This window comes from Scyliorhinus torazame, chromosome 17, assembly GCF_047496885.1.
Source record: "Scyliorhinus torazame isolate Kashiwa2021f chromosome 17, sScyTor2.1, whole genome shotgun sequence".
In the NCBI taxonomy this organism is placed as follows: Eukaryota; Metazoa; Chordata; class Chondrichthyes; order Carcharhiniformes; family Scyliorhinidae; genus Scyliorhinus; species Scyliorhinus torazame.
This window is the reverse complement of record NC_092723.1, coordinates 184,126,635-184,153,597: the sequence shown is the minus strand read 5'-3', so window position 1 is coordinate 184,153,597 and position 26,963 is coordinate 184,126,635. Positions and strand designations below refer to the sequence as shown.

The 26,963-nt window shown below is 44.0% G+C and overlaps 1 protein-coding gene across 3 annotated transcripts in view; it reads left to right on the top strand.

Annotated features, from left to right (window-relative positions):
• Positions 1 to 26,963, top strand: part of snx29 (sorting nexin 29) — a 621,367-nt gene that overhangs the window by 270,800 nt on the left and 323,604 nt on the right. For all 3 annotated transcript variants that reach the window (XM_072481809.1, XM_072481808.1, XM_072481810.1), the window contains one exon: positions 12,403 to 12,509. In XM_072481809.1, coding sequence (XP_072337910.1) covers positions 12,403 to 12,509 — 107 coding nt within the window. The remainder of the gene's footprint in view (positions 1 to 12,402; positions 12,510 to 26,963) is intronic.

The following is a 26,963-nucleotide window of genomic DNA, read 5'->3' as shown; positions in this document are numbered from 1 at the left end:
CTCAGAGCTTAATTTTTGTAGCTTTTTAAATCTATTCCCCACTTGATTATACAGCTCACATATTCTTTAATACTGCAGTTTTTAAAAAAAGATGCATAAATTTCATGATTTGTGATCGTGCTGTTTTCCCAGTTAAATATTTTGATATTCTCATATTGCCAACTCAGGTATATAGACAAATTATGACTATTTACATAGAACATATTGTTGGATTAATACTCACAATTTGAGATTAACTACTGGTCTGGATGGTAGGCGGTGACTGTTTCAGAATTCCATTGAGAAGAATTTTAAATTATGTTATGTCTTGCATAACATATATATGAATGTCAGCAAAATTATACTGTCTAAATAAGTTGGCAGATATTCTGACTACTGAATGTAGATCCTCAGACTAATTTAACAGAGGAAAACATTTTCAATGAGAACGGGTGATGAAATAATCCGCAGTTTAATGATTCACCTGTAATGTGGAGTTGCATTTCAGTTTTGCTCCCAGTTGCAACAAATTACAAACAATCCAGTACATTTGAAACGGAAGGGGTCACAACATGCTGCAGCAAATTTTAGGTTTGGATTTTCTAAACATTAACTTTAATCAGGAGCCAGGAGCATTGTTAAATTGGAGGTTAATTTGAAGTATTGGAGCAGAGTCTATACTGTTTGATTAGAATGCAGGGGAGCTGATGAAACCTGCACACGGTCCCCATGCGAATGCTGGTTCATCAGGAACGTGCCAGCTAACTTGTCATCGGGAAAAACACCGAGTGCCTGAAAGTGTCCACTCTTTCTGAAAAGTATTAAAGCAGCAAAGCTGTTGACCAAAGGATCCTTTCAGGACTAATCAACCAAGACCTAGCATTTATCATTTCAGCGCTGAAGGTCTATCAAGGGTGATATTTTCTCATGAGAACTTAGAACACAAATGCTTGATGTTCTTGCCCTTCAAGAAGCCCATCTATGTGACAAATGTTGTTTTAGAATGTCCCTGGAAGCAGCTTGGGATGTTTCATTACAGGAAAGGTGCTGTATCATTTCAGGTTTTAAAAATAAATAAATTTAGAGTACCCAATTCATTTTTTCCAATTAAGGGGCAATTTAGCGTGTTCAGTCCTGCACATCTTTGGGTTGTGGCGGCGAAACCCACGCAAGCGTATCATTTCAAGTTGTTGTTGTTTTATAATCTGCCTCCAAAACAATCAAACAGGCTTCAGAAAAGGGAGAAGCAGGGCATGCCCATCTGCAGCAAGACCTGGACAACATGGAGGCTTGAGCTGTTAAGTGGCAAGCAACATTCACACCACATAAGTGCCAGGCAATGACCATCTCCAATAATAGAGAATCTTAACTATTTCCCATGGGATTCATTGACATTGCTATTGCGCTGAACCTGACTAGCAACACCTGGAGGGGAGGGGGGGGCGTGGTTACCATTCACCAGAAACGGAGCTGGAACAACCATGTGAATCCCAATTTTAGCCGACGGAGCTGGGGAATTCCGGCCTGTATGTTTTCAAGAAGGAGTTAGATATAGCTTTTGGGGTTAAAGGGATCAAAGGAATTGGGGGTAAGTGAACATAGAACACAGAACATTACAGCGCAGTACAGGCCCTTCGGCCCTCGATGTTGCGCCGATCTGTGAAACCACTCTAAAGCCCATCTACACTATTCCCTTATCGTCCATATGTCTTTCCAATGACCATTTGAATGTCCGAAGTGTTGGTGAGTCCACTGCTGTTGCAGGCAGGGCATTCCACACCCTTACTACTCTCTGAGTAAAGAACCTACCTCTGACATCTGTCTTATATCTATCTCCCCTCAATACAAAGCTATGTCCGCTCGTGCTAGATATGACCATCCAAGGAAAAAGGCTCTCACTGTCCACCCTATCCAATCCTCTGATCATCTTGTATGCCTCAATCAAGTCACCTCTTAACCTTCTTCTCTCTAACGAAAACAGCCTCAAGTCCCTCAGCCTTCCCTCATAAGATCTTCCCTCCATACCAGGCAACATTCTGGTAAATCTCCTCTGCACCCCTTCCAATGCTTCCTCATCCTTCCTATAATGCGGCGACCAGAATTGCACGCAATACTCCAAATGCGGCCGCACCAGAGTTTTATACAGCTGCAACATGACCTCATGGCTCCGAAACTCAATCCCTCTACCAATAAAAGCTAACGCACCATACGCCTTCTTAACAACCCTCTCAACCTGGGTGGCAACTTTCAGGGATCTATGTTTATGGACACTGAGATCTCTCTGCTCATTCACACTGTGAAGAATCTTACCCAGTACTCTGTCTTCCTGTTATTCCTTCCAAAATGAATCACCTCACACTTGTCTGCATTAAACTCCATTTGCCACCTCTCAGCCCAGCGCTGCAGCTTATCTATGTCCCTCTGTAACTTGTAACATCCTTCCGCACTGTCCACAACTCCACCGACTTCAGTGTCATCTGCAAATTTACTCACCCATCCTTCTACGCCCTCCTCCAGGTCATTTATAAAAATGACAAACAGCAGTGGCCCCAAAACAGATCCTTGTGGTACACTACTAGTAACTGGACTCCAGTCTGAACATTTCCCATCAACCACCACCCTTTGTCTTCTTCCAGCTAGCCAATTTCTGATCCAAACTGCTAAATCACCCTGAATCCATTGCCTCTGCATTTTCTGCAGTAGTCTACCGTGGGGAACCTTAACAAATGCTTTACTGAAATCCATATACACCACATTAACTGCTTTACCCTCATCCACCTGTTTGGTCACCTTCTCAAAGAACTCAATAAGGTTTATGAGGCACGACCTACCCTTCACAAAACCGTTTTGACTATCTCTAATCAAATTATTCCTTTCCAGATGATTATACATCCTATCTCTTATAAACCTTTCCAAGCTTTTGCCCACAACAGAAGTAAGGCTCACTGGTCTATAGTTACTGGCGTTGCCTCTACTTCCCTTCTTGAACAAGGGGACAACATTTGCTATCCTCCAGTCTTCTGGCACTATTCCTGTAGACAAAGATGACTTAAAGATCAAAGCCAAAGGCTCAGCAATCCCCTCCCTAGCTTCCCAGAGAATCCAAATCCCATCCAGCCCAGGGGACTTATCTATTTTCACACTTTCCAGAATTGCGAACACCTCCTCCTTATGAACCTCGAGCCCTTCTAGTCTAGTAGCCTGAATCTCAGTATTCTCTTCGACAACTTTATCTTTTTCCTGTGTGAATACTGACGGAAAATATTCATTTAGCACCTCTCCTATCTCCTCGGACTCCACGCACAACTTCCCGCTACTGTCCTTGACTGGCCCTACTCTTACCCTAGTCATTCTTTTATTCCTGACATATCTATAGAAAGCTTTAGGGTTATCCTTGATCCTACTTGCCAAAGACTTCTCATGTCCCCTCCTGGCTCTTCTTAGCTCTCTCTTTAGGTCCTTCCCAACTAACTTGTAACCCTCGAGCGCCCTAACTGAACCTTCAAGTCTCATCTTTACATGAACCTCCTTCTTCCTCTTGACAAGTGTTTCGACTGCTTTAGTAAACCACGGTTCCCTTGCTTGACCACTTCCTCCCTGCCTGACAGGTACATACTTATCAAGGACACGCAGTAGCTGTTCCTTGAACAAGCTCCACATTTCCATTGTGCCCATCCCCTGCAGTTTTCCTCTCCATCCGATGCATCCTAAATCTTGCCTCATCGCATCATAATTGCCTTTCCCCCAGATATAACTCTTGCCCTGCGGTATATACCTATCCCTTTCCATCACTAAAGTAAACGTAATCGAATTGTGGTCACTATCACCAAAGTGCTCACCTACCTCCAAATCTAACACCTGTCCTGGTTCATTACCCAGTACCAAATCCAAAATGGCCTCACCTCTCATTGACCTATCTACATACTGTATCAGGAAACCCTCCTGCACACATTGGACAAAAACGGACTCATCTAAAATACTCGAACTATAGCGTTTCCAGTCAATATTTGGAAAGTTAAAGTTCCCCATAACAACTACCCTGTTGTTTTCGCTCCTATCCAGAAGCATCTTTGCAATCCATTCCTCTACATCTCTGGAACTTTTCGGAGGCCTATAGAAAACCCCTAACAGGGTGACCTCTCCTTTCCTGTTTCTAACCTCAGCCCATACTACCTCAGTCCTCATCAAACGTCCTTCCTTCCACCATAATACTGTCCTTGACTAACAATCCCACCCCTCCCCCTCTTTTACCACCTTCCCTGAGCTTACTGAAATATCTAAACCCCGGCACCTGCAACAACCATTTCTGTCCCTGCTCTATCCATGTCTCCGAAATGGCCACAACATCGAAGTCTCATGTACCAACCCATGCCGCAAGTTCACCCACCTTATTCCGGATGTTCCTGGCATTGAAGAAGACACACTTTAAACCACCTTCCTGCCTGCCGGTACACTCCTGCAACTTTGAAACCTTACTCATGACCTCACTACTCTCAACCTCCTGTATACTGGAGCTACAATTCAGGTTCCCAAGCCCCTGCTGAACTAGTTTAAACCCTCCCGAAGAGCATTCGCAAATTTCCCCCCCCCGGATACTGGTACCCCTTTGGTCCAGGTGTAGACCATCCCGTTTGTAGAGGTCCCACCGACCCCAGAATGAGCCACAATTATCCAGAAACCTGAAACTCTCCCTCATGCACCATCCCTGTAGCCACGTGTTCAACTCCTCTCTCTCCCTATTCCTCGTCTCGCTGTCACGTGGCACGGGTAACAACCCAGAGATAATAACTCTGTTTGTCCTAGATCTAAGTTTCCACCCTAGCTCCCTGAATTCCTGCCTTACATCCCTATCCCTTTTCCTACCTATGTCGTTGGTACCTATGTGGACCACGACTTGGGGCTGCTCCCCCTACCCCTTAAGGATCCTGAAAACACGATCCGATACATCACGGGCCCTGGCACCTAGAAGGCAATACACCAACCGCGAGTCTCTCTCGTTCCCAGAGAATCTCCTATCTATCCCCCTAACTATGGAGTCTCCAATGACTAATGCTCTGCTCCTCTCCCCCCTGCCCTTCTGAGCATCAGGGACAGACTCTGTGCCAGAGACCTGGTTACCCCAGGTAAGTCCCCCCCCCACCCCCAACAGTATCCAAAGCGATATACTTGTTACTAAGGGGAATGACCACAGGGGATCCCTGTACTGACTGCTTCCTCCCAGCCCCTCTCACCGTCACCCATCTATCTTTATTCTTCGGAGTAACTACATCCCTGACCGCCTCTGCCTCCCGAATGATCCGAAGTTGCTCCAGCTCCAGTTCCCTAATGCGGTTTCTGAGGAGCTGGAGATGGGTGCACTTCCCACAGATGAAATCAGCAGGGACACTGACGGCGTCAGTGGGAGTAGTTTACCGAGTTGGATGTTCTCCCATGATCATATTGAATGGCGGAGCAAGATTGAAAGGCCAAATTGTCGGCTGCTATTTTTTATGTTTCTATGTTTAAGCCACTCACCATCCTGACTTGAAACTATAGCGCTGTTTCTTCACTGCCGCTGGGTCAAAATACTGGAACTTGCTCCCTAACAGCACTGTGGGTGTGCCTACATCACATAGACTGCAATGATGCAGCAATGTGGCACACCACTGCCTTCTCAAGGGTAATTAGGAATGGATAATAAATACGGGCCTAGCCTGCAGCTTCCGCATCCCGTGGAAGTAGTTAAAAAAATAATCAATTGTCGCAAAAACCTTCCTGCCATCCATACCTGGTCTGACCTCCAAGTGACTCCAGACCCACAGCAATGTGATTGACTCGTGGCTACCATCTGAAATGGCCTAGCAAGCTACTCAGTTCAAGGGCAGTTAGGAATAGTCAACAGATGCTTGCCTTGCCAGTGATGCACACACCCCATAAAAAAACGAATACGTTTGTAAGAAGTCAAATAGAGTACAATAAACCATGACACGAGATGAGGAAAACTCCCAGTTCTGGCGGTTTGGGGACCAAGGGCAGTGTTTTCCACTGGGTCAAGACCCTGATGTCGAGACCAAGTGGGGGGAGCCAGGGTGCATGCTTGCCAGCAGCAAGACTAGGCTGATAATCCTGCGAGAAGGCCACCTCCCACGCTTGGCCTGCTATCAAGGACAGCAGCTGGTTCCTGACGCTGCAGGCCCAACCAGAGTGTCAGCCTCTCTGGAGCCTGACCAACCCACTTGAGCAGAGTATGTGGTGCAGAGGCAAGTCAGAACCTACAAGGATGCCACCGCAAGGAGGCATCGATTAAAATCATCACAAATTAATGCTTGAAGCTATTAGGGAAGCTTTTCAAATTGTTTTCCTTTTACATTTCAAGGTGGAGAAACATTTGACCATGTTAAATTTCCAAGTGTAGTAACTCCCTCAGAAATTAAATAATAGAGCTGAGTCCATAACGCACAAATTGTATGTTATCAGTATAATATCTGCTTGATGGATCGAAAGACTATTTTTGTTTTTGATTTAAATTAAAACTAAAACAATTGGAGATGTCTGAAGTATTTTTAACTATGTCTTAATCTTGCATATTCTATCTTTTGAAATCCTGACTTTCTTCACTGCAGTTTCTGATTAAACAGCTTATGATGCAAACGCAGAGTTGGAAACGTGCTATGGAGCTTATTATGGCAATCACTATCAACCCAAATTTGCAAAATGCAGCTACTGGCATTAAGCATCTCTATAATTTAAACTGGGAGCTACTCAGGCTTGCGGCGATCTCTTTTTTTTAACGATAACCATTTATTGCTCCACTTTGAGTATTTGTGATCAGATCTGGTGATGATCAATCAGTCGACTGTTAAGTTTGCCATCACAAAAGTGACTCCACAGAGTATCGGTAGATTTAGAGTATCAGACATGATAGTTGTGGTGTAAAGCCATACTCACATAGTGGCCAGCTAGAACACATGTTTTATGTGAAGAGGCCAATTGGCCTGCAAAATGCTTGTGCTTTAATCAAATAGCTCATGTATTTCCTTGCATTTCCTGTCAATTTGTTTTGAGGCCATTTGCACTTGTTTCCTTTGGACACAAGTGAGCAGTGTTGTGTTGAGAATAATCTGTCCCCGACCTTGCGATTCTGTTCTCCAATAGGTTTGTTTACATTGCTTGAGATCCGTACTCGAACCGCCAGATTTCTGAAGCGAAGGCTTTACCATGGCCAGCTATATGCAAAAATGCTGGAACACTAATATTTGCCAAATACCTCAAGCGCAAAGAGCTTCCCAAGTGGCCAAGGTCATATCTTAAGCTGCAATGCCCATTTAGTGCAAGATGGTATTTTGGTAAAGCCAGTACTGGGATCGACCAGCCAATTTCACAGACAGAATTTACAGTACAGAAGGAGGTTATTTGGCCCATCGCGTCTGCACTGGCCCTTGGAAAGTGCACCCTACCTAAGTCTACACCTCCACCCTATCCCCAACTTCCACCCTATCCCCGTAACCCCACCTTACCTTACCTTTTTTGGACACTAAGGGCAATTTAGCATAGCCAATCCGCCTATCCCTGCATATCTTTGGACTGTGGTAGGAAACTGGAGCACCTGGAGGAAACCCAAGCAGACATGGAGAGAACGTGCAGACTCCGCACAGACAGTGTCCCGAGCCGGGAATCGAACTTGGGACCCTGGTGCTGTGAAGCCATTGTGCTAACCACTGTGCTACCGTGCTGCCACTTGGAGGATCGGTTAGGGGCTGATTGACAACTAACTGCTAGTTCTTAGATCGGAGGTTGCAAGCATTTTAGTGTGTAATCCTTCATTTAGTGACCATGCCTAACTGACCGGCTGAACGGGAATAAGCAAGCTATTGCTGAGGATTCCGACGCCATGCTCAGCTTTCAAAGTTCACTTACTGAGTGAAATTGACTGGCCACTGTAGCAGCATGTGTGTGAAAAGACAATATGGAATATGGAGAAGGTATCTTTAGATGATAAGGGATCAGGAATAATCGTCCATTTGTGAGGAAACTGGAGTGGCCACATGTCTCTATGTGATATTCCCTATTGTCTGCCTCTGACCACAACATCCCTTACTCCCTTCCCAGCCAGCACTGTTTTTGCAAGGGAAATGATCTGATGCAGGCATAGTTGACATTCTGGGGCCAAATCCTGCTGCTACCTGTTATGCGCTGTCTGGTCCTGTCCTGGAAAAGAAGTGGCAATTATGAATCAGTGCATTGGCAGCGTGTTTGTGTGTGCGATGACCATATGGCTGAAGTTCTGTGAGATGTGTCTGCGTTGTGAGCAGTATCTGTGAAGGGTGCAATAGCATGGTACATGTGAATGTCAGTGTATAGTTAGATCATAAGTGAACTATGTTTAGGTTATGTTGCTCGGGGTGGCACAGTTATTGAGAAGTGTATTTGTGAGATGGGATCCTGCTTTGACCACTCCTGTCAAGCCATTAAAAATGTTGCTGCACTGAAGAACACTCCTCATTTTCTCTGCCTTCTCCGCCAAGACCCCGGTACCGCATAGGAGACCCTCTGTATGACTCCTTGAGACAGACTTCCAGATTGACTTCTGTCCCAGCCAGCACCACCCACACCTTTTGTGGAGGCTAAATATACAGCTCCAGGAGAATTGTGTTCAATCAGTGCGAGAGTGCTAAACCTGCAGTTGTCAATTAGCCTGAAAATTACATGCTTAATACATACTTTACAACAGGCATTGCTTTTTAGCACAGCACCCATTTTGTGCCTGTTTTCAACCTTTGTTTAAAATAACCCCCCAACACTGGATTCCATTTTTTGTTATTTGGGACATATATATTAGTACAGTATAAAATATCATGTGGAACACGTTTCATAGATTAGAGGGAAGTAATGAATTGATGGACGCATCCTATAAACCACTTTCCCTGCAATTTTGCTCAATTATACCAAACTACTGTGTGTTATTTCCTGGTTAACTTGTTATATTAGACATATTGGGAATCAAAGAATGTGGGGTAGGGTGGAAATTGAGGTAAAAGACCAGCCATGATTTTATTAGTTAACAGAGGTGTGCTCAAGACTCTGCATGGCCTATTCCTGTTCCCATTTCTTATGTTTATAAAATGTTAATTCACTTGTGTGAATGCCTTGGGATGACAAGCCATGGAACACTCTGGCATTTGGCCTTGGGATAATGACTTGTTAAAAACAGAACAGATTCTTACAAAATATGAATACTAATTTATTCAAATATTGTTCGTATTGTTCCTCAATGAATTTGTGAAGACTAATTAAATATTTTTAATCATAACTTTTCCTCTGATTGACATCTTCAGACCTTGTCGTACTGACTGAATCTTGAATTATATTTTGAGAAACATGTCTCCAGATTTTAAATTAGGATATTTTCAACGATGAAATTAAATTGGAGGTTGCTTTATTAATTTTGTGTGCCAGTCTTGAGAATCAAAATCTTTTAAGTCTTGTGTTATGACTTGGGTGTCATGTGAATGAAGCAGCACATTAAATGTTCCTTTGAAGCTAATATAGTAATGTAAGTGTGTATAATTCAACACACTTCAGGGCTACACTGAATCAGGATCGATTAATTAGTTGGTGGCACTTTGAACTACTGCGTATTTTCTTGAAGTGCCCTTAGATTGGGAAGGCTCTGAGGTTCCAGGATATCTGATCACATAGAGAAAAACTTGCCTTGACTAATTTCCCATAAGTTTGCCAGTATGTGACCTTGAAGGCAATAAATATTTGAAAAGGAAGAGAGTAATTAAAGGGAGCATTGATCCTCTAGAGAGTGAATATGAGGAATTAATAATGGGAAATAAGGAAATTGCAGAAGTGTCAAACAGGCATTTTGCATCTGTCTTCACAGTAGAAGACACCAAAAACATCCCAGAAATACTTGTCAATCAAGAGGTAAAAGGGAGGGAAGAACTCAAAACAATTATATCATCAGGGAAATGGTCCTGAGAAAACTCTTTGAACTAAAGTTTGACAAGTCCCCAGGACCTGATGGCTACATTCTAGTGTCTTAAAATAAGTACGAAGTCTTACAACACCAGGTTAAAGTCCAACAGGTTTGTTTCGATGTCACTAGCTTTCAGAGCGCTGCTCCTTCCTCAGGTGAAGGTGAAGTAAAATAAGTGGCTGCGGAGATAGTAGATGCACTGTTTTTAATTTTCCAATTGGAACAGTCCCATCAGATTGGAAAATAACAAATATAACTACTCTATTCAAGAAAGGAAGGAGCCAGAAAGCAGGAAAATACAGGCCAGTTATCCTAACATCTGTCAGGGAAAACGCTTAAATCTGTTATTCAGGAGATTAAAACAGGACACTTAGAAAACCTTAATGCAATCAGAGTAAACATGGCTTTGTGAAAGGGAAACTGCATTAGACTAGTTTATTTAGAGTTATTTGAGGAAATAACAAGCAGCATGGATAATAGGGAACTTGTAGATGTGGATTTACAGGCATTTGATAAGGTGTTGCATTAAAGGATACGACTTAACATAAGAACTCCTGGTATAGGGATAACATATTGGCATGGATAGAGAATTGGTTAACTACCAGGAAGCAGAGAATGTGGATAAATTTCAGGTTGGCAAACTGTAACCAGTGGAGTGCCACAAGGATCAGTGTTGGCGCCTCAACTATTTCCAATCTCTATCAATACCTTGGATGAAGGGACTGAATGGCAGCAAAATTTGCTGATGGTACCAAGATAGGAAGGAAAGTAAGTTGTCAATAAGAGGTAAAGTGTCTACAAACTGATATCGATCGGTTAAGTTGAGGGGGCAAAAAATTGGCAACTGGAGTATAATGTAGGAAAATGTGAACTTGTCTATTTTGGCAAGAAGGACAGAAAGGCAATTAATATCTGGAATTTAAGACTGAGCTAGTTAGATTCTTGATTAACAAGGCAGTCAGAAGCTATAGCAGGTTGACAGGAAAGTAGAGTTGACTCCACTATCAGGTCAGCCATGATCTTATCAAATGGCAGAGCTGGCTACAGGGCTGACCTTTGCTGGATTCACTGAGTTTGGGTCCATTAGGATTTAAGTGATATTTTAAAAGAAATGTTATCCAGCGACATAAGGTTGGAAAGTAGCTAAATTTGAAATACATTTTATCGTGATTAATACTGAATTGTCTGCTAGCTGCATTCAAAGTGAAGGAAATAACTATTTGTCTTTGGATATTTTGTGTCTTTGTATTTCATGTTACCCACTGAAAGTGACCTGTTATTTCCTCAAAGTTAATTCATCCGTTCTATTTTTGTCTGCCTTTAGTGTGTGTATCTAGGAGATGTAATGTGGTTAACATCACTGGAAGGAAGCTAAGTCAATTATTTAGAGTTTTAAAATTAATCTAGTTGTTCCCAAAGGAAATGACTTAAAGATATTGTAGTAATCTTGGTAAATTTGCAGATGACACTAAAGTCGGTGGAGTTGTGGACAGTGCGGAAGGATGTTACAAGTTACAGAGCGACTTAGATAAGCTGCAGCGCTGGGCTGAGAGGTGGCAAATGGAGTTTAATGCAGAAAAGTGTGAGGTGCTTCATTTTGGAAGGAATAACAAGAAGACAGAGTACTGGGCTAATGATAAGATTCTTGGCAGTGTGGATGAGCAGAGAGATCTCGATGTCAATGTACATAGATCCCTGAAAGTTGCCACTCAGGTTGAGAGGGTTGTTAAGAAGGCGTACGGTGTGTTAGCTTCTATTGGTAGAGGGATTGAGTTTCGGAACCATGAGGTCATGTTGCAGCTGTACAAAACTCTGGTGCGGCCGCATTTGGAGTATTGCGTGCAATTCTGATCGCCGCATTATAGGAAGGATGTGGAAGCATTGGAAAGGGTGCAGAGGAGATTTACCAGAATGTTGCCTGGTATGGAGGGAAGATCTTATGAGGGAAGGCTGAGGGACTTGAGGCTGTTTTCGTTAGAGAGAAGAAGGTTAAGAGGTGACTTAATTGAGGCATACAAGATGATCAGAGGATTGGATAGGGTGGACAGTGAGAGCCTTTTTCCTTGGATGGTGATATCTAGCACGAGGGGACATAGCTTTATATTGAGGGGAGATAGATATAAGACAGATGTCAGAGGTAGGTTCGTTACTCAGAGAGTAGTAAGGGCGTGGAATGCCCTGCCTGCAACAGTAGTGGACTCACCAACACTAAGGGCATTCAAATGGTCATTGGATAGACATATGGACGATAAGGGAATAGTGTAGATGGGCTTTAGAGTGGTTTCACAGGTCGGCGCAACATCGAGGGCCGAAGGGCCTGTACTGCGCTGTAATGTTCTATGTTCTATGGTAATTGGAATGATTTTTAAGGTACAATAATGTGTCAGTATTAAAAGCTATAAAAATGTTTTCACAAAATAACAAATTTTAGACTTGTCTTATTATCTCATCTCATTTAGTTCTTCCAAACTTGCGGAGTGGTGATCCAGAGATTATGATCCCGGAACCTAAACCTGTGGTCGATAATGATGAGCTGTCTAACACTTATGAACGGAAGTTAATAGAGGTAAGAACAATTGTTAGTCATGTATCTCTTCAATTTATTTAAGCATTTAAATTTATGGGAAAGCTATTTTTTAAAGTATATATACTTTTCTGGTTTTACTGACTGCTTGCCAGCTGTAAACAAGGCAGCATGTGACTAACACTTTTATGCATTCATGCCACACAAGTGCCAGACAATGACCATCTCCAACAAGAGATATTTCAACCATTTCCCTTTGCTTGTCCACCTTCTACAAGGCACAAGTCAGAAGCATGATGGAATGCTTCTTGATTGGATGAGTGCAGCTCCAACAACACTCAAGAAGCTTGACACCGTCCACAACAAAGCAGCTTGCTTGATTGGCACCCTGTCTTCACCTTCAACATTCACTTCCTGCACCACTGATGCACAGTGGCAGCAGTGGGTATGATCAACAAGATGCACTGCAGCAACTCATCAAGCTTCCTCCGATAGCCCCTTCCAAACTCATGACCTCTAGGACCAGGACAGCAGAAGCATGGGAACACTACCATAGTGTTCCCCTCCAAGCCACTCACTATCTTGAATTGGACCCATATCAGTGTTCCTTCAGTGACACTGGGTTAACATCCTGGAACTGCCTTCCACACAGCGCTGTGGGTATACCTACAACACACGGACTGAAGCAGTCCAAGAAGGCAGCTCACCACCACCTTCACGAGAAATTGGGGACGTGCAGTAAATGCTGGCCGAGCCAGCGATGTCCAAATCCCATGAAAGAATAAAATAAATTAAGATGTGAAATGGTAGCTGGGAGATATTGAGAGCTCCCTAGAGTGACATTCATTTTCATTTTCCTCTCCTTTCCTTTGAGCCAAATTCAACGCTTCCTCAGCATTTATAACAAAACCGTGACCACCCAAAGTTCAACTTGACATTGTTGCATTGGAAGGGGTTCGCAGATGAAGAAATTAGCAATATAAGGATGTCAGGGAGAAAGAGAGATGAAATGGGTGGAGGTTCATGTGGAATATTAATTCCTGCATGGTTCCGTTTAGCTGAGTGCTCTTTTCAATGTGCGATAATTCTAAAATGGTGAGCAAGTGTCTCTCTGTATTCAAATTGGTTTAATTAGTGAGAAAGTAAAAGCCAAATTGGTGAGTAAATAACAGCTGTTATGATTCAAAAACAGACAATACTGGACAATCGCAGGAGGTCTGACAGCATCAGAGAGAAGGGAGGTAATGTTTCGAGATCTGGGAATAGGGTCATATTTACACTGTTGGTGGGGTGTGGAACAGTAGGGCTGAATAGGAGACAGCGATAGGCGGAGATTGACAAAGATGTCATGGACAGAAAGACAAAAGGCCCACTTTTGGTGGCTGCCCCCCTATCCAGCCCCACCGCTTCACGTCCGACCCATCCCCCCCCAAACAACAGTATAAATCTGACCCCATTTCCAGTTCTCTTCAGCTTTGACGAAGAGTCATCCAGATTAAAAACGTTTGCTCCCTTCACTCTCCTCAGATGCTGTCAGACCTGCTGCGTTTGGCCAGTATTTTCTGGGGGTTTTTCAGATTCCAGCATTTGCAGTAATTTGCTTTTAGCTCATGTTGAGAGCTTGTCATTTAGGGTTGATTCAAGATACAAGGCCAGGTTTAGCTGTAATTTAACTGGTCTACAGTTTCCAACTTCTCATTTAATGTGCCGAGCAGTTTAATTTGGACTGCTAGCTTTTTTTCAATTCTTAAGCAATTGAGAATATTGGGCGGGATTCTCCCCTAACTGGCGGGGTGTGCCATATTCTCGCTGCTTGTAGATCGATGTTTGGACTCTGAGGAGAGGGCGCCATATTCTCGCTGCTTGTAGATCGATGTTTAATTAAGAATATGTTAAGTTGAAGAAAGAATATGAAGGTCCACTTGAGGAATCAAATGATTTATTTCTGTGCAGCATGGGTTGCCTGGACTACAAAAGCAATGTTCTGTTTGATTTTTAAAAATGCTCATGCTATTTTGCTGAGAGGTTATTTATTTATTTTGTTTTCACCCATATTGTGTTCGAAGCAGGATTGATAACTTACCCCCAATATCTGATGGTGATTTATCATCAAGCCTGATCCTCTCAGAAACATGTACAGCAAAGGAATAAAATGTTGAGATTAAATTTCACTGCACTGGTCTGTCCTGAAACGTCCCTTGTGGACTCATAGAGATGTTTTGCTCGAGAGTTAATCCACCGTTCAAGAATGGAACAATGTAATTCCATGCCAAATCTGCCATCTCCGTCACATACAAGGGCTGGGCATGGTTGCTCATTGTAAAGTCAATAAATGTTCTGCTTTTTAGAGATATAATTTTGTGTTTCATGGCATTATGCCATTTATCAGCGAAAGCAATTTGATACAAAACAGTCGTAGTGACATTCTATTGATCCATCTTTCTTGCCAATGTAAGTCAAAAAGAGCGCTATTTAAAAAGCACAATGAAAAACTAATGGAGATAACGTCAGTATTGGAGAAGCAGTAACGTGGCAGACCTACCTGTTAAATAGGCCTCCGTCTAGGACATTGAAGAAAAAAATAATAAAAGGAACACACGACAGCTTTGAAATGGGACATAATCGACCTTCAAATAGTTTAAGTGTCAGGGGGAAAATCTTTCATTTGTGGGACGATATTTTGAAAAGTTGGTTTGAAAATTAAGCTTAGTTAATAATGTCCAGGTTCCTACTTGATTGAACAATTTACATAAATAACTTTGAAATCAAAAACACGATTTCGAAATTTGAAGACCGCACCGAATTGGGCGCGGGGAGGGGGTGTGAGTATTGAAAGACTGCAACAAATTAAAAGAAGGTATTAATGAACCTGATCACGGCACCGGCGGGGGGTGATCTCAAACTGAAATTTCGCTAGCGCAAATCCCATTTTGGTCCTCGCGTGAGATTTTGTGGCCATAACGGGATATCCGCTTGCAGTGAATGGGGCCGAAATTCTGAGCAATTATATAATTTTCCTACTTGTTACCAAGAAATATTACTGACCTCTGCCAGAATAGCAATCGTTCACACCGCATTTATTTGTCCTCATGAACTGGGGATGTTCCTGCAATGAACAGTAAAGTATGGATTTAACTCCATTCATGTTCCCATCCTATTTCTGGCTTCATCGCTCTGTCCACCCTTCCCGTCTTTACCCCAGCCATTCACCAGTTCTGGGATTCCTTTTGAGCTGGTTGCAGGCTAAGTATTCCACATTAATGCAAACTTAGGAACAGAATCAGTGATAAGCTGAAGAAACCTTGTTGTGGTAGGCCTCTTCATATGGATAGGGACCAATATAATAGCCACTATAATAATAATAATATTAATAATCGCTTATTGTCACAAGTAGGCTTCAATGAAGTTACTGTGAAAAGCCCCTAGTCACCACATTCCGGCGCCTGTTCGGGGAATTGAAGCGCTGCTGGCTTTGTTCTGCATTACAAGCCAGCTGTTTAGCCCACTGTACTAAACCAGCCCCTGAGTTTAAAGAGACAGTGAAAGAGAAAAATACAATACAATATATAGTATGTTCAACATAGTAAAACATCACAAAGCACTTCATAGATTTGCAACAGACACACATTTGATACAGAGCCACTTGGTACAGATAACTAAAAGCTTGGTCAAGGAGGCAGGTTAGGGCATCTTAAAGAAGGAGGGAGAGGCAGAGAGAGAAAAGGATTTCCAGAGCTTTGGGCTCTGGAATTGAAATTTTGAATTTTGGATTGAAAGATCAGAATTGTCATGTTTACCATTCTGTGACAGTAAGGAAGAATGTTACTTACAAACATTTGCATCTATATTACATTCCTATGCTCATAGGATAGATGAACCTTGGGCTCAGAAAGCCCATAGTAATATCTTGGCTTCAAGCCCTTGCTGTTGTGCTAACGTGGGAAGGTAACTCAACTAATGTTGGCTACAGGACTTTTAATATTGTAAATACTGGTTGTAGAGCTACTGACGCCACAGGTCAGTGTTGACACTTTCAAATTGCTTTTTTCATTGACAAAGCCTGACATAGGAGTTCTAATGCATTTTGAGATGGAATGTGATGACTTACTCATTGTTTCTGTTGTACAATCGATATATTAAATTTGTTTGCTGGAGTGTGCTAGCCTTTGTTCTCCCTGTAATATCTGTTACTCGTTTCGGCGGCACTGCAATAGCTATTTCTAATGTTAAAGCTGTCACAATCCCCTGTCAAAGTCTGTACAACACTGCTATATCCTGGAGTTCCCAGTATCCATTACTGTTCCAAAAGCTCCCAGTCCTCGTGAACTCCATTCCCAATGGTTCCAGGATCCCTCCCCCAGCAATGTCAAATCTCACTAGTGCTTTAGAGTCTCTTTCAGCAGTCTTTGTGATTGTTGGCTGTCCATTCTAATGCTTCTGATCCTAGGAATGTACTTGAAAGTATGGCTTGATCCTGCGGCCCCAACTTTGTGCATCCCCATCTCAAAGTCATCCTTAGCTTTGACTACTCACTGTCTCTTTCTGACTATGAACAGCCCATAGGAAATCTTCTAGTTTCGCAAATACATTTGGGGTTGTAACTTCTGAGCTCACCAACGTTGTATTGGAGGTGTACCCCAAAGATGTGCTTGGGAATCCCCTTCGGAGTTTTCCAGGTAAAGTTTATATGAAAGTTGCCCAGAAATGTAATGAGAAATGTATAATTGGCAATCTAGTTGTGCGAGGCTAATTGGGGATGAGTGAACATAATATGATAGAATTCTTTATCAAGATGAAGAGTGATTTCCTTGATTCTGAGACTGGGTTCCTGAACCTTAATGAAGGAAACTACGATGGTAGTTGGCGCAAGTTGGCTATGATGGACCGAGAACCGTTACTCGAAGGGATGACAGTGGATACGGGATGACAAACATCAAAGAGCGCTTGGGTGAACTGCAACAATTGTTTATTCCTGTCCGGTGCAAAAATAAAACCGTGGCCAAACCATGGCTTACAGGGGAAAGTAGAGATTGTATTAGATCCATGGAAGAAGCATACAAATTGGCCAGGAAAAACATCAGGCCTGAGGATTGGGTGCAGTTTAGAATTCAGCAAAGGAGGACAAAGGGATTGATTAAGAAGGGGAAAATAGAATATGAGAATAAGCTTGCAGGAAACATAAAAACCGACTGTAAAAGTTTCTATAGATACGTGAAGAAAAAAAGATTGGTGAAGACAAATGTCGGTCTCTTACAATCAGTAACAGGGTAATTTATAATAGGGAACAAAGAAATGGCTGACCAACTAAATACATACTTTGGTTCTGTCTTCACAAAGCAGGACACAAGTAAGAGGGATCCCCTGCGGTCATCTCCCTCCAAAACAGATTTACCGTTTTGGAAACTGTTGGGGGAGATGGCTCACCAGGGGAAGGTGGCAGCAGCCAGGTTCATGGCACCGTGGCTGGCTCTGCTGCACAGAAGGGCGGGAAAAAGAGTGGCAGAGCTATAGTGATAGGGGATTCAATCGTAAGGGGAATAGACAGGCGTTTCTGCGGACGCAAACGAGAATCCAGGTTGGTATGTTGCCTCCCTGGTGCAAGGGTCAAGGATGTCTCGGAGCGGCTGCAGGGCATTCTGGAGGGGGAGGGTGAACAGCCAGCTGTCGTGGTGCATATAGGCACCAACGATATAGGTAAAAAACGGGATGAGGTCCTACGAGCTGAATTTAGGGAGTTAGGAGTTAAACTAAAAAGTAGGACCTCAAAGGTAGTAATCTCAGGATTGCTACCAGTGCCACGTGATAGTCAGAGTAGGAATGACAGGATAGCTAGGATGAATACGTGGCTTGAGAGATGGTGCAAGAGGGAGGGTTTCAAATTCCTGGGACATTGGGACCGATTCTGGGGGAGGTGGGACCTGTACAAATCGGACGGTCTGCATCTGGGTGGGACCGGAACCAATGTTCTCGGGGGGGTGTTTGCTAGTGCAGTTGGGGAGGGTTTAAACTAATGTGCCAGGGGGATGGGAACCGATGTAGGAAGTCAGTGGGGACAGAAACAAAAGGCAGGAAGGGAGAGTGTGTAAAGCGTGACCAGAGAAAGCAGGGCAGAGAGCAAGGAAGGTCTACATTAAACTGCATTTATTTCAATGCAAGGGGCCTGACGGGCAAAGCGGATGAACTCAGGGCATGGACGGGCACATGGGACTGGGATATTATAGCTATGACTGAAACATGGCTAAGGGAGGGGCAGGACTGGCAGCTCAATGTTCCGGGCTACAGATGCTATAGAAAGGATAGAACAGGAGGTAAGAGAGGAGGGGGAGTGGCGTTTTTGATTAGGGAGAACATCACGGCAGTACTTAGAGGGGATATATCCGAGGGTTCGCCCACTGAGTCTATATGGGTGGAACTGAAAAATAAGAAGGGAGAGATCACCTTGGTAGGACTGTACTACAGGCCCCCAAATAGTCAGCGGGAAATTGAGGAGCAAATATGTAAGGAGATTACAGATAGCTGCAAGAATAATAGGGTGGTAGTAGTAGGGGACTTTAACTTTCCCAACATTGACTGGGACAGTCATAGCATTAGGGGCTTGGATGGAGGGAAATTTGTTGAGTGTATTCAGGAGGAATTTCTCATTCAGTATGTGGATGGACCGACTAGAGAGGGGGCAAAACTTGACCTCGTCTTGGGAAATAAGGAAGGGCAAGTGATAGAAGTGCTAGTGAGGGATCACTTTGGGACAAGTGACCATAATTCCATTAGTTTTAAGATTGCTATGGAGAATGATAGGTCTGGCCCAAGAGTTAAAATTCTTAATTGGGGCAAGGCCAATTTTGATGGTATCAGACAGGAACTTGCAGAGGTAGATTGGGGGAGACTATTGGCAGACAAAGGGACGGCTGGTAAATGGGAGGCTTTTAAAAATGTGTTAACCAGGGTGCAGGGTAAGCACATTCCCTTTAGAGTGAAGGGCAAGGCTGGTAGAAGTAGGGAACCCTGGATGACTCGAGATATTGAGACTCTGGTCAAAAAGAAGAAGGAGGCATATGACGTACATAAGCAACTGGGATCAAGTAGATCCCTTGAAGAGTATAGAGATTGTCGAAATAGAGTTAAGAGGGAAATCAGGAGGGCAAAAAGGGGACATGAAATTGCTTTGGCAAATAATGCAAGGGAGAATCCAAAGAGATTCTACAGATACATAAAGGGGAAAAGAGTAACTAGGGACAGAGTAGGGCCTCTTAAGGATCAACAAGGGCATTTATGTGCAGAGCCACAAGAGTTGGGTGAGATCCTGAATGAATATTTCTCATCGGTATTCACGGTGGAGAAAGGCATGGATGTTAGGAAACTAAGGGAAATAAATAGTGATGTCTTGAGAAGTGTGCATATTACAGAGGAGGAGGTGCTGGAAGTCTTAAAGCGCATCAAGGTAGATAAATCCCCGGGACCTGATGAAATGTATCCCAGGATGTTGTGGGAGGCTAGGGAGGAAATTGCGGGTCCCCTAACCGAGATATTTGAATCATCGGCAGCCACAGGTGAGGTGCCTGAAGATTGGAGAGTGGCGAATGTTGTGCCCTTGTTTAAGAAGGGCAGCAGGGAAAAGCCTGGGAACTACAGACCGGTGAGCCTAACGTCTGTAGTAGGTAAGTTGCTAGAAGGTATTCTGAGAGACAGGATCTACAAGCATTTAGAGAGGCAAGGACTGATTCGGGGCAGTCAGCATGGCTTTGTGCGTGGAAAATCATGTCTCACAAATTTGATTGAGTTTTTTGAGGGAGTGACCAAGAAGGTAGATGAGGGTAGTGCAGTAGACGTTGTCTACATGGACTTTAGCAAAGCCTTTGACAAGGTACCGCATGGTAGGTTGTTGCAGAAGGTTAAAGCTCACGGGATCCAGGGTGAGGTTGCCAATTGGATTCAAAATTGGCTGGACGACAGAAGGCAGAGGGTGGTTGTAGAGGGTTGTTTTTCAAACTGGAGGCCTGTGACCAGTGGTGTGCCTCAGGGATCGGTGCTGGGTCCACTGTTATTTGTGATTTATATTAATGATTTGGATGAGAATTTAGGAGGCATGGTTAGTAAGTTTGCAGATGACACCAAGATTGGTGGCACAGTGGATAGTGAAGAAGGTTATCTAGGATTGCAACGGGATCTTGATCAATTAGGCCAGTGGGCCGACGAATGGCAGATGGAGTTTAATTTAGATAAATGTGAGGTGATGCATTTTGGCAGATCGAATCAGGCCAGGACCTACTCAGTTAATGGTATGGCGTTGGGGAGAGTTATAGAACAAAGAGATCTAGGAGTACAGGTTCATAGCTCCTTGAAGGTGGAGTCGCAGGTGGACAGGGTGGTGAAGAAGGCATTCGGCATGCTTGGTTTCATTGGTCAGAACATTGAATATAGGAGTGGGACGTCTTGTTGAAGTTGTACAAGACATTGGTACGGCCACACTTGGAATACTGTGTGCAGTTCTGGTCACCCTATTATAGAAAGGATATTATTAAACTAGAAAGAGTGCAGAAAAGATTTACTAGGATGTTGCCGGGACTTGATGGTTTGAGTTATAAGGAGAGGCTGGATAGACTGGGACTTTTTTCCCTGGAGCGTAGGAGGCTTAGGGGTGATCTTATAGAGGTCTATAAAATAATGAGGGGCATAGATAAGGTAGATAGTCAACATCTTTTCCCAAAGGTAGGGGAGTCTAAAACTAGAGGGCATAGGTTTAAGGTGAGAGGGGAGAGATTCAGAAGGGCCCAGAGGGGCAATTTCTTCACTCAGAGGGTAGTGAGTGTCTGGAATGGGCTGCCAGAGGTAGTAGTAGAAGCGGGTACAATTGTGTCTTTCAAAAAGCATTTAGATGGTTACATGGGTAAGATGGGTATAGAGGGTTATGGGCCAAGTGCGGGCATCTGGGACTAGCTTAATGGTAAAAAACTGGGCGGCATGGACTGGTTGGGCCGAAGGGCCTGTTTCCATGCTGTAAACTTCTATGATTCTATGATTCTATAACATACCAGAAATGTTGGGGAACAAATGGTGTTGGGGAAATTGTTGGGATTGAAGGTCAAATACATCCCCAGGGCCTGATAATCTACATCCCAGAGTGCTTATTATTTTCCAAGATGCTATAATCTCTGAAACAGTTCCTACAGATTGGAGGGGAGCTAACGTAAACCCACTATTTAAAAAGGTAGGCAGGGAGAACACAGGGAATTATAGACCAATCAAATTGACATCAGTAGTGAGGATGCTCGAGTCCATTATAAATGATTTAATAGCAGAGCACTTGGAAAACAGTGGCAGAATCGGATAGAGTCAGCATGGATGTACGAAAAGGGAAATCATGCTTGACAAATCTACTGGAATTCTTCGCTGATGTAACTAGTCGAGTTGTTGAGGGGGAACCAGAGGATATGGTTCATTTGGATTGTCAGAAGGCTTTCAACAAAGTCCCACATGCGACATTAGTATGTAAAATTAAAGTGCATTAGATTGGGGGTAGTCAATTGATATGGATAGAAAACCGGTTGGCAGACAGGAAACAAAGAGTAGGAATAAACGGGTCTTTTTCCAAATGGCAGGGGCTGTTTAGCACAGGGCTAAATCGCTGGCTTTGAAAGCAGACCAAGGCAGGCCAGCAGCACGGTTCGATTCCCGTAACAGCCTCCCCAAACAGGCGCCGGAATGTGGCGACTAGGGGTTTTTCACAGTAACTTCATTTGAAGCCTACTTGTCACAATAAGCGATTTTCATTTCATTTCATTTCAGTTATTACTGGGGTATCACAGAGATCGATGCTGGGACCCCAGCTATTCACAATTCATATTAATGATTTAGATGAGGAACTAAATGGAATATCTCCAAATTTGCAGATGACACAAAGCTGAGTGGGAGGGTGAGCTGTGAGGAGGATGCAGAGATGCTTCAGTGTGATTTGACAAGTTGAGTGAGTCGGCAAATGCATGGCCGATGCAGTATAATGTGGATAAATGTGAGGTTATCCACTTTGGTAGCTAAAACAGGAAGGCAGATTTTTATATGAATGGCTATAAATTGAGAGAGGGGAAAGTGCAACGAGATCTCGGTGTCTTTTATACACCAGTCGGTGAAGGCAAACATGTGACACCGTGGCACAGTGGTTAGCATTGCTGCCTCACAGCTCCAGGGACCCCGGTTCAATTCCGGCCTTCCTTGGGTGACTGCCTGTGTGGATTTTGCATCCCCCCCCCACCCCGCCCATATCTGTGTGGGTTTCCTCCGGGCGCTCCGGTTTCCTCCCACAGCCCAAAGATGTGCAGGTTAAGTGGATTGGCCACGCTAAATTGCCCCTTAGTGTCCAAAAGGTTAGGTGGGGTTACAGGGATAGGGTGGAGGTGCGGACCTAAGTAGGGTGCTCTTTCCAAGGGCTGATGCAGACTTGATGGGCCGAATGGCCTCCTTCTGCACTGTAGAGATTCTATGGTTCTATGTGCAGCAGGTGGTAAACAAGGCAAATGGTGTGTTGGCCTTCATAGCGAGAGGATTCGAGCACAGGAGTAAGGATGTGCTGCTGCAATTATACAGGGCCCTGGTGAGGCCACACCGGTGCAGTTTGGGTCTCCATATCTCAGGAAGGATGTTCTTGCTCTGGAGGGAGTGGAGCAAATCTTTACCAGACTGATTGTTGGGGTGGTGGGACTGACCTATGAGGGATTGAATCAGTTAGGATTTTACTCGCTGGAGTTCAGAAGAATGAGACAGGATTAGGGGCGGCATTCATTAGCACTACTGCCTCACAGTGCCAGAGACCCGGGTTCGAATCCAACCTCGAATGGATGTCTGTGTGGAGTTTGCACTTCTCTCCGTGACTGTGTGGTTTTCTTCCGGTTTCTCCCTTTTCTCCCACAGTCCAAAGATGTGCAGGTTAGGTTACGGGGTAGTGGGAATGGGGTGGGCCATGTGTGCCTAGGTCGAGTGCTCCTTTGGCGGGTCGGTGTAGACTCGATGGGCCGAATGACCTCCATCTGCACTGCCAGGATTCTATGATCTCATCGCAGCCTGTAAAATTCTAACCAGACTAGACAGGGTAAATGCAGGAAGGATGTTCCCGTAGGTGGAACGAGTCCAAAACTGGAGGTCACAGTCTGAGGATATGGGCTCGACCATTTAGGACTGAAATCAGGAGAAATTTCTTCACCCAGAGAGCGATGAGCCTCTGGAATTCACTAACGCAGAAAGTAGTTGAGGCTAAAACATTGTATGTTTTCAAGACGGAATTAGATAAAGCTCTTGGGGCTAAAGGGATCAAAGAATATGGGGAAAAGCAGGAAGAGGCTATTGAGTTGAATGATCACAATGAATGGTGCAGTAGGCTCGAAGAGCCAAATGGCCTACTTCTATTTTCTATGTATCTCTCCCCTGGGCAATTACCCTATACTGGTAACCATCCGAAAATGCGATTTAAATTGCCAACTTTGGATGGTTCCCAATGGTTCTCACTACCCTCCCCCCGTCAAATGGGGCTCCCTCCATCCCCAAGGGATTGCAACTCCCGACAGGAACTCCCCACCCACCAGATTCCTCCACCCCTACAGGGATTGTTGACTCCAATCACTTCCCGTTCCGCTCCTTTCTGATCCACCCCACTCCCCAAATCCTACCGACTTACCTTAGACACTTACTGTCAACCTGGACTGTTGAGGACCGTTAAACTTCAATGGACTTTAAAAAAAAAAAAAATTTTGAGTACCCATTATTTGTTTTCCCAATTAAGGGGTAATTTAGCGTGGCCAATCCACCTAGCCTGCACATCTTTGGGTTGTGGGGGCGAAACCCACGCAAACACGGGGAGAATGTACAAATTCCACACGGACAGTGACCCAGGGCCGGGATCGAACCCTGGACCTCAGCGCCACAGTCCCAGAGCTATCCACTGCGCCACCGTGCCGCCCTAACTTCAATGGACTTTAATTGCCTGGTTTATGTCAGCTAGTGCTGTAAAAAATGGGGCGTGGACTCCTTCCCTTTGTCCCAGCTGCACTTCGATGCGAGGCACCGACTGCATCTCGCTCGCCTGAGTCCAAAATCGGGTCAGAGGTTTGAAAAAACGTCAAGGTAAAAAATTGGGTACAGAGTGGCAACCTAACACTGATTGTCATTCCAAGGGCAGCACGGTAGCACAGTGGCTAGCACTGTGGCGTTACAGCACCTGGGTCCCAGGTTTGATTCCCCGCTGGGTCACTGTCTGTGCGGAGTCTGCACGTTCTCCCCGTGTCTGCGTGGGTTTCCTCCGGGTGCTCCAATTTCCTCCCACAGTCCAAAGATGTGCAGGTTAGGTGGATTGGCCATGGTAAATTGCTCTTAGTGCCCAAAAAGGTTCAGGGGGGTTATTGGATTATGGGGATAGGGTGGAAGTGAGGGCTTAAATGGGACGGTGCAGACTCGATGGGCCGAATGGCCTCCTTCTGCACTGTATGTTCTATGTAAGGAACTTCCGGCCCACTGACTTCGGAATGAGTTGCGAAGGTTTTTGGCATTTTGCAAATAGGGACCTGTTCGTCATGTAAGAATTGAGTTAGACCAACTAATTATAACTGTGTATGTGGTATGAGTGGGATGCCACATACTACATGTGCTAAAACAAGGGCTTCATTCTCTCCACAAAGTCCTACAATTATGAGCTGTGCACCACGTTAGTAATTGCTTTCCTCGTTTTGAACATGCTGCTCTTGTTGACCTTGTGTCCTGCATTCTGAAACATACTGGTAATCAAAGCAAAAGGTTTCTTTTTGTCTTTGGCTTGAGACTGTGAAATAACCCTTCATTAAACTTGTCATTGAGTAAGAACTGTTTAGGACAGATGGTACACCAGAGGCATGGATTACGCAGGTGATTTAGGTCAGCAAAAATTAACTGAAGTTCATAATTGAAAATTCTAATAGATTGGTTGCCACCTAAGATTAATGCCTGCCGACACAACAATTATCTGCCCAGTCCCTGTCTTTCTCTGGTGGTACGTTTAACACAGGCGTCAGTTAATGCAAAAGTGCCTGAAGATTTATTAGTTTAAATGCTATACTTGTGCAATCTTCCAACACACAGTGTGCCTCTGTCATGTGAAATAATGACCCTTTAAAGCAAAAATTCCTTCCGTTAAATATTGGGAAGACCAAAGTAAATGGGTGCGATGTTCTGGCTGCTCATGCTGGCGGGATCTTCGTGGGAGGCCAGAGAATCTCGCCCCTTATCTCTGATCCCCAGGCAAAGACTGTTCACAGCTACCAACTCCATCCTTTCTCCCTGGCAAGTCTCTAAACTCATTGTGTAAAAGCTTGGTGTCATATTTGACCCAGAGATAACCTTCCAACCACTTATCCACACTGTCATTGAGCCACCTCCATAACATAAGGCTGCACCTTGTCCCCCCACCATCCCAGCACATCTGCTGCTGAAACCCTCATGCATTCCTGCACCAAATTTCTATGTTTGTATCGTGCATTCCACTTTTTAAAAGGTTTCTAATTTTCATTACTTTTTTAAAAAGTGCTCTATTCAGAAAAGTCACATTGAAGTCGGTTGAACTTTTCAGACATAATTCTCTGAGAATGTTAGTTTCAAAAATTTGTTGAAGAGCCTCTATGTAAAAATAGACACCTTGCAAATCCATTTGCTATCATTCGTATTTTTCAAAGTACAGCATTGTGACCCAGTTACATGCACAAGTGAGAAGATTTAACATCTATTAAGGTGGTAAATTAATTTCCCATAACTTTGCACTTAATATAGAAGGAATATAAAGCAGGAAATGTATCAGAGAGAGCTTCCATGCTCAGTAACGCTTATCAGCAAATTGCAAAATAGTTATTTTTCAGAATTTACTGCTGAAACTTAGTAAAGAGTGCAGTAATACACTGGGCATTTTGATTGCATCAGGGCAATTAAAAGAGCATGGATGCACCTGGGGCGCAAGTCAACTAACAAGGTCCCATAGCGAGCGCCCTTAAATAGGGCGGCACAGTAGCATAGTAGTTAGCACTTGCTTCACAGCGCCAGGTTCTCGGGTTCGATTCCCAGCTTGGGTCACTGTCTGTGCGGACTCTGCATGTTCTCCCCGTGTTTGCGTGGGTTTCCTCCGGGCGCTCCGGTTTCCTCCCACAAGTCCCAAAAGACATGCTGTTAGGTGAATTGGACATTCTGAATTCTCCCTCAGTGTACCCAAACAGGTGCTGGAATGTAGCGACTAGGGGCTTTTCACAGTAACTTCATTGCATGGTTAATGTAAGCCTACTTGTGACACTAATAAAGATTATATTATAAGGGGCCTCAGTAAGGAACATGTGGCCAATGTAACCCCTTTTTCCACATCAAGGAGCTCCGCTCGCCGCAACTCCTCAGTATACTGACAGATCGGGACGCCATTTTTAAATGCCAGATAGCACCCTGGCAGTGTCCCAGCAATGCCACCTAGGCACCTTGGCAGTGCCAGGCTGGCACTGCCAGGGT